The sequence below is a fragment of the Calidris pugnax genome, unplaced genomic scaffold (genome assembly GCF_001431845.1).
Source record: "Calidris pugnax isolate Ruff unplaced genomic scaffold, ASM143184v1 scaffold11, whole genome shotgun sequence".
NCBI classification, from domain to species: domain Eukaryota; kingdom Metazoa; phylum Chordata; class Aves; order Charadriiformes; family Scolopacidae; genus Calidris; species Calidris pugnax.
Window position 1 is genome coordinate 4,823,467 of NW_015090803.1, and position 13,195 is coordinate 4,836,661.

General features: G+C 35.0%; 1 protein-coding gene across 2 annotated transcripts in view; it reads left to right on the plus strand.

The window, feature by feature from the left end:
* The window catches only part of TOP2B (topoisomerase (DNA) II beta), a 44,457-nt gene that overhangs the window by 23,530 nt on the left and 7,732 nt on the right, over window positions 1-13,195 (plus strand). For both annotated transcript variants that reach the window (XM_014937719.1, XM_014937720.1), the window contains 12 exons: window positions 37-151; window positions 2,119-2,240; window positions 2,974-3,122; window positions 4,386-4,617; window positions 6,071-6,205; window positions 6,647-6,847; window positions 8,488-8,683; window positions 8,832-8,923; window positions 10,082-10,237; window positions 10,377-10,460; window positions 11,530-11,727; window positions 12,074-12,218. In XM_014937719.1, coding sequence (XP_014793205.1) covers window positions 37-151; window positions 2,119-2,240; window positions 2,974-3,122; window positions 4,386-4,617; window positions 6,071-6,205; window positions 6,647-6,847; window positions 8,488-8,683; window positions 8,832-8,923; window positions 10,082-10,237; window positions 10,377-10,460; window positions 11,530-11,727; window positions 12,074-12,218 — 1,825 coding nt within the window. The remainder of the gene's footprint in view (window positions 1-36; window positions 152-2,118; window positions 2,241-2,973; window positions 3,123-4,385; window positions 4,618-6,070; window positions 6,206-6,646; window positions 6,848-8,487; window positions 8,684-8,831; window positions 8,924-10,081; window positions 10,238-10,376; window positions 10,461-11,529; window positions 11,728-12,073; window positions 12,219-13,195) is intronic.

Sequence of the window (13,195 nt, forward strand, 5' to 3'; positions counted from 1 at the left end):
TTTTGTTGAATGAATAATGTATGTGGTTTTTTTCAGCAATTTTTATATGGTACAGCAACAAAACATTTGACTTACAATGACTTCATTAACAAGGAGTTGATCCTTTTCTCAAATTCAGACAATGAGAGATCTATCCCTTCCCTTGTTGATGGTAAGCTGATAATTCATTATGATTTGTTGGAACATTCCTCTTTATTCTTAGTTTTAAGACCTGTGATTTGTATTGGAAATCAATGCATTCAGGTAGAGAATATTTTTATATTCTTTGTTTGTTATCATTTATATGCTAAGGAATTGCCATGTTTTTTCTGTGAGGAAGTTTAAGCTGTTGCTATGCAGCCTTTTTATTTAACCAGGCCTATTCCCTAGACTATACAACAGCTTTGTTTCTAGTCAAGCCTTCAGAGAAAGCAAGTCTTTTAAATTCTTATAATAATTAAAATTCAAGTCAGCAGCTGAGTGCAGATGAAGATGCAAATGTTTTTCTCCTTTCAGTCTTAAACTACAGGCAGCATTTTAGTGGTTACTGACTTTTCCTGTAATCTTGCTAGGCTTCTGTCAATGAGGTTTGCTAACTCCCCTTGCAATAGCATGAACATTGAAAGAAGCAGCTTACTACACTACAGCTTCATTTGTAGAACTATCTGCAGACAGCATGAGCAGGAATTTCTGCTTATATTATTGTCAGTATGCATATGCTTACTAAGATATAAAAAAAAAAGACCTTGAGGTTTCATAGGGAGGAAAAAAAAACAACCCCATGTTTATCTCCACTTTCCAGTACATTTTTTATAGTGGAGGTGGTCAGTCGTCTTGAGACCTATACCACAGTATTTATGCAGCAAGAGCTTTTCATGTTTCAGATGACAAAGTGGGGTAGTTCACAGGTGGAAAGGGATAGGATCTTCCTGGTGGGATGGATTTCCAGCTCTGCTGCAGAATGAGGCTGGATTAGGTGTGTAGATACATCTCTCGGGAATCAAAGAATGTCAGTCACTATTTCAGCTTCTCCAGATTCACTTCATCCCATAGTTGGGTACTTGTATTAACTGGTAGTCTCTATGCAAGCATTTTCTAGTTTACTGCTCTGGAGGAAGATTCACTATAGATCTACATGTTTCAAGAGGTCATTTTTTCTTATAACTTATTCTACCCTAACTGCTTTCTCAGAAACATCAGAATGGTTTTGCTGAAACTTAAAATAAGGAATGAACTTGCAGAACATTTTAACTATCTCTTCACAGTTACTAGTTACCACTCTTTCTCCTTGGAGATTCTCCCACGTAAAGGAAATCCTCTAAGTCTGTTACATTCAATAGATTTTTGGTAGACAAACATGATGCAGGCCCATTTTAAAAGAAAATTGGATGTTTCATATTTAAATTAAATGGAGATTGGAGTCAATGTCTTTTTTTTTTTTCCAACTTCTGCTCTTATGTTTGACTCAGGTTAGTAGTGGTAACATAGCAATATTTTGGTGCATTTCAGAAAGGTATGTGAGTTAGAACACTGAATAGATCAGTAAATATGATCTAGAACTGGTTATCAGTTCTAGATAACAGGCATAAAAAATGATGCAATCCCTTCCACACAGATGTTGTACCAGTTTCTTTCTTAAAGATCTAAATGGGAAACAAGTAACATATTTTGTTGCATTTTAGTGAATATTTGAGAATTTCACACAAAAAGTAAAAGTTCATGTAAGTAAAATACATGTAAGTGACAGTTACAGTTGTCACTGCTGAATTTGTATTGATATTCTTAAGAAAAAGATTTTTCTGAGTAGACTGGAAACTCTTGACTTGTGGAAGTTGTACATTTAGGATAAAGTGGCTGTTTATTAAAATGTTGTATGGAACGTTGCGTTGTAATGATTGGCTGAAAGGGTTATGTTTCCAATTTACTGGTAATTTTTTCAGTTTAGTAAAATATTTTTTATTTTTTTAGAAGAACTGAGATATTAATTTGTTATTTTGTTAATATTACAGTCTGAATTTGTTTCCATTTAATGGGTAGGCTTCTTTTGAGAGATTAGAAATTATAATAAGGCAAAATAAGTTTATTACTTAAAAGCATATGCTTGTGTATGTGTTGAAAACGGGATGTTCTTCTTAACAGGTTTAAAACCAGGGCAACGCAAAGTTTTATTCACTTGCTTTAAGAGAAATGATAAACGTGAAGTAAAGGTTGCTCAGCTGGCTGGTTCTGTTGCTGAAATGTCAGCTTATCACCATGGGGAGGTGAGTATGAAGGACGGTAAAGCTGTGAAGATTTTTAGGCTATATAAAACCTTAGGTAAATGTTTCCTGTATCGAAATTGCAAACCTATTGACTATAAGTCTAAGTCTACTAATCACAGATTTACTTTTAAGGAAAACGAACCAAACAGCACGTAGCTTATTAAGACAGCAGGTATACATTCTTTCTATGTCTTTGTGCACAGTGGTATCCCAAATAGTTGTGGGTTGTGCTGAAATAGTAGATGACTGATTAACTAGGTAACTTTTAGATTCTCAAATCATTGAAATATATGAACTAAGTACTAGGACAACTTTTGTCCTACACACAAAATACAGTCTTTTAAGGTAAGAAGAAAAGAGACCGTTTTTTAAAAACCTGATACAGTGTTGGAACAAAGCTTTTCAAAAGCAATGAGTTTGTGCAGTAGTAAGTGCAGTCAGTTTGTGCCCCTTCCATTCTTTCAGAGAAGTGTTTTAGAATAAATGGAGAAGCTCAGTGGTTTACATAAGCAGAGACTGTTAAGGACACTTAAATCGGAAAGGCAATCTGGCTGTGGAAGAGGAAGCATTATATTTTGCCCACAGCTCTTGTAATAGGTTCCTTTCTCAGGGAGACTACCTTTTTGAAATAGAATTCAAGTTAGTCTCACAATGTATTTTATTGGCTGATTGGCTGATTAGAAAAGACTATCTCTTCTTATACTTACTACTACGAATATATATTTTCTTGCAGCAAGCATTAATGATGACTATTGTCAACTTGGCTCAGAACTTTGTTGGCAGTAACAATGTTAATCTGCTACAACCTATTGGTCAGTTTGGTACCAGGCTTCACGGTGGAAAGGATGCTGCCAGCCCTCGCTATATTTTCACCATGTTAAGGTAAACACAAATGTGGAGTTAAATGCATGTTTTTAAAAAGCCTTGTTATGAAACTAATCCTTTCACAACACTACAGTTTTATTTGTGGGAGAGGAATGGGGGAAGGTTGGAATATTTTGATAGAAGCTCAAATTTGGCTTTACATCTATAAGTGTGGTTTTGCACATGGATTTTTTGCTTGATTTTCCATGCATAGAAATTCTGTGGGAATTGTAGCTTTTAAGGAATTAAAACTTTGAATCATAAGGCTGAAGACTGAAAATATAGACCACTCGGATTAGTTCCTGATCTTAAATTGTGACTTCTTGCAGAAGTAGCTTTCAGTTTCCCTGTTCAGTATGAAATTTACTTGGTTTCACAATAGAAAGTTTATTGCTACCTGGGGATAAGTCCTGCAACTCAACATAGACTTGAAAGTTGAGATAGATTCATTTCCTTTTGGACAAGTTTCTTCATATCAAGCTAAATTACACATACATAATTAATAATAAAGACCTAATTTAATGGTGCTGATTTTTCACAGATAATACCTTGAAGTTCAATTTGACATGCAGAGTGTTAGAATGTGTTGTTTAATGTAAATTATAGTATTTTAGTGTGTTATGTTACTTCTTTTATTTCCTAATTTGAGTGTGGTACTTTGCCTAAAATTCCTTGTAGTTTCTTCTTTTCCTCTAATTGTAAGCTTTATATGCAAGTATTGGGTTTTAATTCCCTTTCTCATATATGTTCTTTCTATAGAAACTTAGTTGTGTACATTTTCCTTTTTGCATGATGTGCTGAAAATCGTATTCACCCAGGACAATGTTCTAGATGAGCAAAAGGAATCACCAGTAAAACCTCTGTAGTATTTTCAGAGACTGCTGGGCCTACAACTAAGCAACAAAGTTTTGCAACTATTTGCGTGCTGTGTTGCATAATTACTGGGTGCCCTACTGTCACATTGAACTGTGTCTTTTGAATGCTTCAAAGAATGATATTTGTGTAGATACTATATGTCATCAATTACTAGTGTGTTGTGTACGTGTTATTGTGAAGGAAACAAACGTCATCTGTTATGAACACACTCTTCCATTGGGAAGAACCTCCCTTTTCTCAGGAGGTTATGCAGGTTGTACTTTCAGCTTTAGAATGACAAAGAGAAAGGAAGATACGAGGAAAATATACAAATAGATCATACCTGGACCCATGGACTGTTAAAGCACTATGTATTTTACTTACTGGACTCCAGTTAAACAGCTTTCTTCTTTTTCTTTTTTAAAGCCCTTTAGCAAGGCTGCTTTTTCCATCAGTGGATGACAACTTGCTTAAATTCCTTTATGATGACAACCAACGCGTGGAGCCTGAATGGTATATTCCCATCATTCCTATGGTTTTAGTAAATGGAGCTGAAGGAATAGGTACCGGATGGGCTTGCAAACTTCCAAACTACGATACCAGAGAGATTGTAAACAATGTCAGACGAATGCTGGATGGCTTAGATCCCCACCCAATGGTAAAAATAATACTATATACTGGCATTTTATATGTTTGCTAAACAAACCTTATTTTGTACTTACAAAATGAATTCATATCACTCTAGAAATGCTTGATTGTTGGAGCATCTGAGTTGGATTGTCCCAGTAATTTTGTTTAGGAGCTTTACTTGACTGTTGGGATGAGGCTGGGGAGGTTCACCTTGAAGCAAAAAACATTGTGATTTGTATTTTTCCAGTTATTTCAGATGACATTTTCTTCAGTCTGCTGACTGTAAGCCTTCACAGTTGCAAGTCTTACAGGGAGGGTAGTTAAGACATGACAGTAGAGTAAAATGTTGTACCACTTTTTCCTTTTTGCAGGTACTACTAGTTATCTTCAGCCAAACGTAACATTTCCTCTGTCTTGTCTACATTGTACTCTCTTTTATATATCTGTAAGCATAGGAGAAGATATTGTCACTATTCAAGAACATCATCAGCTTCTGAACTGCGTCTAGCTTCTGTTCCTTTATTTAAAATTTTATAAGAAGTCTCAGAAGTAGAGTATACTTTAAAAAAATTGGACAGAAAGGTGAACTCAGAATGTCTGTAACCTACAAATGAAATACAGATAATATAATCTTTACTTTACAACTGATGGATATTGCTACTTTGCTGTGTTTACCAAATCATAGAAGCAGAAACATCGCTTCTTCTCTACTTAGATCTCAGTTCACTGAGTGTGCAGCATCAATTTTCATGACAGTGAATTTCCTTTTGCAAATTCTTGGGAAAAGTGAATAGATTTTTTTTTTTTTAATTAATGCAATCCATTGCCCTTCCTTTAGGACTCCTAGGCCTTCTGTGTAGTCTCACAGTCAATTGAAGCTTCACTGTGGTTGAAAGAGGCACTTCTGCCTCCATCTAGCTCCTTTCTGTATGCTGGTATGTGTTTGTGGCTGCATGGTAAGATGGATAAGGGAATCAATTCAGTTAAAAAAAAATAAAAAATCCCCACCCTGTCAGTTACCTTCTAAACTGGATGGGTTCCACTATCTTTGCCAAACAGCACAAGAATGAAAAAATGGTTAGGGGAGGTAGCACAACTTATGTGAAATTATTGTGAGACTGGGGTGTTAATCTGCTTTCTGTCATGCCTTATCTGTGCTTGCCGTTTTCTTTAAAAAAGAAAAAAACCAAAAAACCCACAATCAAAACAAACAAAAAACCCACCACCTCACTGGCTTCAGTGGCATCTTCTTAATCATTTATCTACTCCATAGAAGATACTTGCTCCTGTCACTTGCATGTGTGTATTATTTTTTTTTTCCGTAGCATTTTTCTTATAATTTAGGTTTTCACAGGCATGAGAGGCTGGTTGATGGATTAGTGCCATGTAAAGTGATAGCTGTATGGTGTATGGGAAACAAATATTTTTCTGTTGGTTTATTATAAAGGTTATTACCACTTTTCTGCTTTTTGCAATTTCAGCTCCCAAACTACAAAAACTTCAAGGGAACCATTCAGGAACTTGGACAAAACCAGTATGTAGTCAGTGGTGAAATATTTGTGGTGGACAGGAACACAGTAGAAATTACTGAGCTTCCTGTAAGGACGTGGACCCAGGTAAGCACAGTGAAATACATTTACATAAAACCCCAAACCAATGAAAAGTTTTTTATTAAATTATTTAATTCTACATCCAGATGAACATTTAACACAATTTCTGATGATTATACGCACATGGAAGGGAAATGGTTTCATTCTTTTGTGTCCCTTTGTAGAAGATGATTTTCTACTTATGCCATCTGCTGTCCATACTGCAAAGAATATCTGCTTCTCCTGCTGAGTTAATATTTAATCTCCGTTTTCTTTTGAGTAGACTTTTCTGTCCTTGTTAGATGCCTTGTGCTAGTCTTGGCCAGCATTTTGCAGGTTATACTGGTTCTGTAAGTTGTAACTGGTATCATACGTAATGTACAAAGCTTTGAAATCTTGCATTGTAGAGTTGGTTTAAGGAATTCAGGATTTTAAGAAGTGTTTCTGGTTTTTCATATTTTTTAACAGGTATACAAAGAACAGGTTCTAGAACCTATGTTGAATGGGACTGAAAAAACTCCAGCGTTAATTTCTGACTATAAAGAATACCACACTGATACGACTGTGAAATTTGTTGTGAAGATGACAGAAGAAAAACTTGCACAGGCAGAAGCTGCTGGATTGCACAAAGTCTTCAAGCTTCAAACAAGTCTTACTTGTAATTCTATGGTAACTTTTTCATGTTTGACTATCAGAATCCTTACTGTTGCTTGTTGTAAACTCAAATGTTTTTGTAGTGTACTTTGGTACTTGGCGTGGAACAGTGTATTGTGTATTTGAAATTGTTTAAATAGTAGAAAATTATAGTGGTGACAAATATTAAGTCAATATGGATCATTTTAGTCCTGATGAATCTTTCAAACCAAACTAGACAGGCTCAGAGTGGTTGGTTGCCTGTAACTGAACATTTCCTATGCAGCTAACTGAAAGTGGTTAAAGCAGATCATACAAATAACTTTCTGCCATATTATAATTATGTTTGAGTTTTAAACATGAGACTGTTACGTTTTCAAAATTGCACTTTATGCAGGACTATTACTCCTCTAATAGGAATTAAATGATCCAATGTTTCCACCAACATAATTCCCATTTTAGGTTGTAAGGTATAGAAAACACTTTTTTAAAGGTGTTGAAGACAAAATAGTGATGTAAATTACTCATTTAGTTTATTCTGCTTATAGCAAGATGGGAGTAAGAATGTGAGTAAATATACATGTTTGTCTATTATGAGAGGGATTTGAATTGTAAGATAGTTTCTGCCAGAATGTTTCCAAATGACCTGTCTTTACAGAGAATATATTTCTGTTATTTTTTTATGGCAGATTCTAGTTTCAGATATTATCACAAAGCAAATATGCCATTACTGTTGCTATTATTGTATAAATCAAAAGCTATGTGAAAATAGGTTAAAAATAAATTAAAGACCATAGCATTGGGAGAGGAAAATGGCCTTGCTTAAGCCATTTTGTAGATTGTACTTGAAAAGCAAATCTACCAAATCAAGGTGATAGTATTTCTGACATGTTGAAACATCCATATGAACTACTGTGAGAATCTGTCTTCAAATTAATGTTTAACAGATTACAGAATGTTTTATAGCTTATTCCTGAATTTTTTCTTCCTCCTGAAATGTGTAGGAATTAATCTGCCCTAGTGTAAGCATCTTAACAAGTTATGTGAGCTAGTCATTGTTCACCCACCTCCCAAATAGGTATTTTAGACGGATGAATTGCCCTCCAGAGGGGCTTATTTCTTTCAGCTGACTATAGAGGGCGCCTGGGGTGACTAGTTCACCCATAAATGTCTCCACTGGAGATGTCTGAAGTCAGGCAGGATTGATTCCACCTGGGATGTAAAAATGATTTCTTGCTTTGTTTGTGATTGAACTTGAAGGATGGCAATTTTCACAGCTGAAAAGTGGCAGATTTCACAGCTGAACTGAGAGATTACTGGAGATGCTTTTCAACTGTTATGTTAAACGGTTGGGAATCATTAGGTGCTACCAAACTTGTGCCTTAATATTTAGATAAAATGAGTCATTCAACTGAATTCAGGCATATTTCTCTACATAACTGTCTTCCTGTTTGAACACCTTACCATAAATCTCATCTCAAATCTACTTGTAAATAAAAATAAAATCTATCCAGCTATGTGCTGTGTAGTTCCATAGTAAGGTTTGAGTTCACAGTCTTCAAAATAGTGCTTTTTATATGGTGCATGTATATGTGCAATAGAAATAAACTTGTACACAAATGTTAACAAAGTTTGAGTTATGCACTCTCTCTCTACACCTGTTGTGTGTTTTATAGGTGCTATTTGATCATATGGGATGTTTAAAGAAGTATGAAACTGTGCAAGACATCTTGAAGGAGTTCTTCGATTTGCGATTACATTATTATAGTTTACGCAAGGAATGGCTTGTGGGAATGTTGGGTGCAGAATCCACCAAGCTTAACAATCAAGCTCGTTTCATTCTAGAGAAGATACAAGGAAAAATTACCATAGGTGAGTAACTGTAAGCTAGAATAGGTAACAGTGGGGTTAAATCTGGAAATGATTTAAATATAGTGAGTGTACTTGCATGTAAGACATTTTCATGACACTGATTATTTTTTCCTTTTTTTTTTCCCCCGGTGGTGTGTCTGTCTTGCAGAGAACAGATCAAAAAGAGACTTGATTCAGATGTTGGTCCAGAGAGGTTATGAATCTGATCCAGTAAAAGCCTGGAAAGAAGCACAGGAAAAGGTAATAATCTGAAATCTCTGGATGTATTTGATTTTGTTAATGTAGTAAATTATATTAATTTATTCACATGTTTGTTTTCTAGTAGTCTAACTTAATTTATAACACAACATTTAAAAAAGATTATTCCTTACTCCCTATTGGCTTCCATTTTTAAAAATGCATTAAACTTGTACAAAAATATTGTCACATAATATTGGTATCATTTATAGATAATTCTTAGAAGAAAGCTAGATAATACAAGTATGAAAATGAGAATGCAGAGGATTTAATTTCTTAATGTACCCAAATGAAAACTGGCAACTTGATTTCTGAGTGGCTGATAGATAAAATGCTGCATCATTTACCCCACACGTATAACTGATTTTCCCCTTGTTTATGTGTCATATGATTGCAAAATTATTTATATATAAATTCTTCATCAGTTTTCTGTAATTAAATATGAGTACTATAAAGCTATCACTTTTGAATTTACTTTAGTAAATTTGACCTTGACCTACATTTATTTTTGCTTTTTAAACCCAAGAGTTTATGTTGTTCCAAAAGAGATATGTGCCAAGTGTAATTTCATGCTTTACTATGGGTAGATGAAACTACTTTGAAAAGCAACTTCAAATTTCTGTCAGCTACCTACCATTGCCACTGTTTTGCCTAGTTGTTTTCATTTCTCATTTGATTTGCTTTGGGTTTTTTTTTTTTTGCTACTGTATTTTAACTCAATGTGATGTATTGTATTTTGTAACAAAACTATTCTTATGAGAAATTCTGATATGCTTCCAAACCACAGTTTGTACATTCAGGGCTTTGATAGCAGTTTTTACCTGAGACTCTGCTCATTTCTAAAGAAATACATACATGAATCTCCAAAGGGCAAAGGTCTCAACCCTGCAAGACAGCTAGGACAGTACCAGTATCTGTAGCCAACAGCATACAAGGCTCATGGCTAGCATCAGGTTCAGACTTGTTTTCTTAAATCAAATGATTAAATAATCCAACTGTAGAAGGTCACAGGAAGATGGCCTTTTGGAAAGGTCCAGAAAGACATTAAGGTTATTGAGTCTGTAAGGGCACATCTTACTACTCTGCGATGGTGCTTTGGAGCAGTGTCACAGTTCATGCATAGAGCTAAGATTATTAATACTTGTGAATATTTTACTTTAGGCAGCAGAAGAGGAGGACCCACAGAACCAAAATGATGATGCTTCCTCTGCTTCTGGCTCAACTTCTGGCCCTGACTTTAACTATATCTTAAACATGTCCCTGTGGTCGCTCACGAAAGAGAAAGTAGAGGAATTAATTAAGCAGAGAGATTCAAAGGTTGGTACACCATGGAAGGCTTGTTCTAAAATTATATAGTAATTACTGACGTGTCTAATTGTGAATATTCAGTTTTGATAATACTTACTTTAATTGTAAGTTAGTAACTTTCATTCTACATACTACTTTCATGTTTTAGGAGAGAGAACTAAATGATCTTAAAAGGAAATCTCCTTCAGATCTCTGGAAAGAAGATTTAGCAGCCTTTGTTGAAGAGCTTGAAGTATGTTTTATTTTACACATCTTTCTAAAAATATTGATTTTAAAATAATTTAATGAAAAACATTAATTAAAAGTATTAAAATTTAAGCAAAAAATAATAGCAATTATCACATTTTGGATTAAAGGCAGATAGATCTCCAAATATAGCGATAAGTGGGAAAGAAATAGTGGGTATTTGTGTTCCTTGTTGTGTTCCTCAGAGATTGTCTCTTTCATCTGTGTAATTTAATGGGTTTTTTTCAAGTCAGTGATGATAAAAGAAAAATGACCAGGAGAAAATTTGTTTTCAGATGATACAAAAAAACCAGGAGTAGTAACTGGTAATACTAATAATTACAGTAGTTCTACATGATCTAATTGGTTGTGAGGCCATAAGTATTGTCAAATGCAAAGCTCTACATGTAGGAATGATGTGTGTAGACCATAATGAGTACTGTATGAGGGGCTCTTTCTTTCCTTCTCAGTAGCTGTGGGAAACGGTGAAGTCCTATTAGTGGATAGCTCACTGAGCCCCAGCTTTCAATGTTGCCTGAAAAGGGCTGATGTAACTTTTTGAAGTGAGACAGAATAATACAAATAAGACATTTGTTTTATTTCTCTGTGTGTTTGTGGTACGGCTGCAATTGGAAGTGTTCTGTTTGGATGTCTGCATTTCAGCTCAAATTGTGAAAAAAGCTGATTAAAGGACTGGAAAATGTGCCTTAAAAATTACTAGAAATGAGCTGCTTAAGTGCTGAAATACTGAAAAGTTACATCAGTACCCAGACACATACAAGAGAAATAGAAACTTGATAAGAGAAAGGCATTTCAGTGTAGCAGTGTCCAAAAGTTCCTATTCATTTAATCTTGAATAAAGTGTAGGTTTTAACTGTATAGGAGAATGAATAATTTACCAAGATTAGGTGGTTGATTTTCCTTTACTGGGAAGTGTGTTACAATTCAAGTAAGAATTAAGAGAAGTCTTACGCTTCATGTAAAAAGGAGATGCATCTTAAATAATCACCATGTTCCACTTTGTCCTCATTAAAAAAGAATGTGTTCCTCCTCTCCACCCCCTCCTTGTTTGTTAGAAAGTAGAAGCACAGGAAAGAGAAGATGTTTTGGCTGGCATGGTTGGCAAACCAATAAAAGGCAAAGTTGGTAAACCCAAGATGAAGAAACTTCAATTGGAAGAGACCATGCCATCACCATTTGGCAGAAGAATAGTTCCACAGATTACATCTGCCATGAAAGCTGATGCCAGTAGGAAATTGCTGAAAAAGAAAAAGGTAAATCAAACTATTGCTATAGTGAGATAAATTATTTAACTGCTATATTTTCTACTCTGGTAGTGTAAATCCAAACCACTAGCCCTCATTAATGCTGTATTTATACTGTTTCGCTGACCTAATGCACGAAGAAGTTAATACTGGATTTCTTTAGCATTTGCAAGCCTCTTGTGACTACTTACTGTTCAGGTGTTTTTATTGAGATTTCTTCTTTCCAAGACTGTTCACCAAATGTCAATATACTAGTCTACTTTCATTTATTGTCTTCTACAGAACAGTTCCAATTTTATCTTGAAATATAAAGGTGTAATTTATTTCATTTTTGCCAACTTTTTTATATTTGTAGGGTGAAACAGATTCTCTAGCAATAAAGATGGAATTTGATGAAGAATTTGGTGGTGTGCCAGCTGAGGGTGGTGGGGATGACTCACTGAATACATCAGCCACAGCAACTAAAACCCCTAAACCTAAGAGAGAGAAGAAGGAGCCTGGTAAGATCCTTACACATAGTTAACCTTAGTTATGTATACTTCCTGGGTATTAAATATGTTTTTTAACACAGTGAGAAGGCAAATATATCACAATGATCAGTATTTCATCTGATTTTCTTACCTAAAGACCTAAAGAGAATGTGTGGAAACACTTGAAAGTATTGTGCTGAAATTTCTGTTATGTCAGCTGCTTTTCTGGGGGTATTGGATCTCACATTTTTTACATGGACTTTTTTTGGGGGGGTCTAAATCTTTGTGAGTACAAAAATGGATTATTTTTACATAACTAGACTAATTCTCTGCAAACTGAAGTTTCTGTTTTACATGGTCTTTGATGTTGAAGGATATGGCAGTCACCTTCAGTATGAGTAATAGTATAGATTGTAAAACTTGATTAAATAAGTATATTTTCCTATTGACATACTCAGTCATTCTGACTTTTTAAAAACACGTGTTATGGCTTGGCAGACTAACCAATGTCTATGTTAGGTTTCCTTTTCCTCTGTTGGTAGGAATTTATTATCACTGTTTGAGAAATACATAGTAGTGGGGGGCAGCAACAAGAAAAAGAGAAAGCTAAAGACAGAAGAGAAGGTTTAACTATGAGGTTTTTTAAAAAAAGGAATAAAAAGTGGTTACGCAAATACTTTTTCTGGGATAAAATCTGGTTTTAATTATTCAGGGGATTATCCAACCTGAATAGATTAACTGAGTACAGTTATGACTGAGTTGTCTACATGCAGCTCAAATCTACCCCAGCCGGCGGTGAGCCAGAGCCAATTAGCCCAGCGTGACCTGAGCTTGCCCTGCAATTGACTGACCTCATTGTTACCCCCCAATAGGGTATCCTCTGCTTCCCATGTTAATTGGATTTTTCCAATAACTGTTCCTGATCATGTTCCCTGAATAATGGAAAACTGCTTGTACTTTTCCTGGAAAACTCCGGCAACCTTTAAAAAAATTGAAGTTTGACTGCA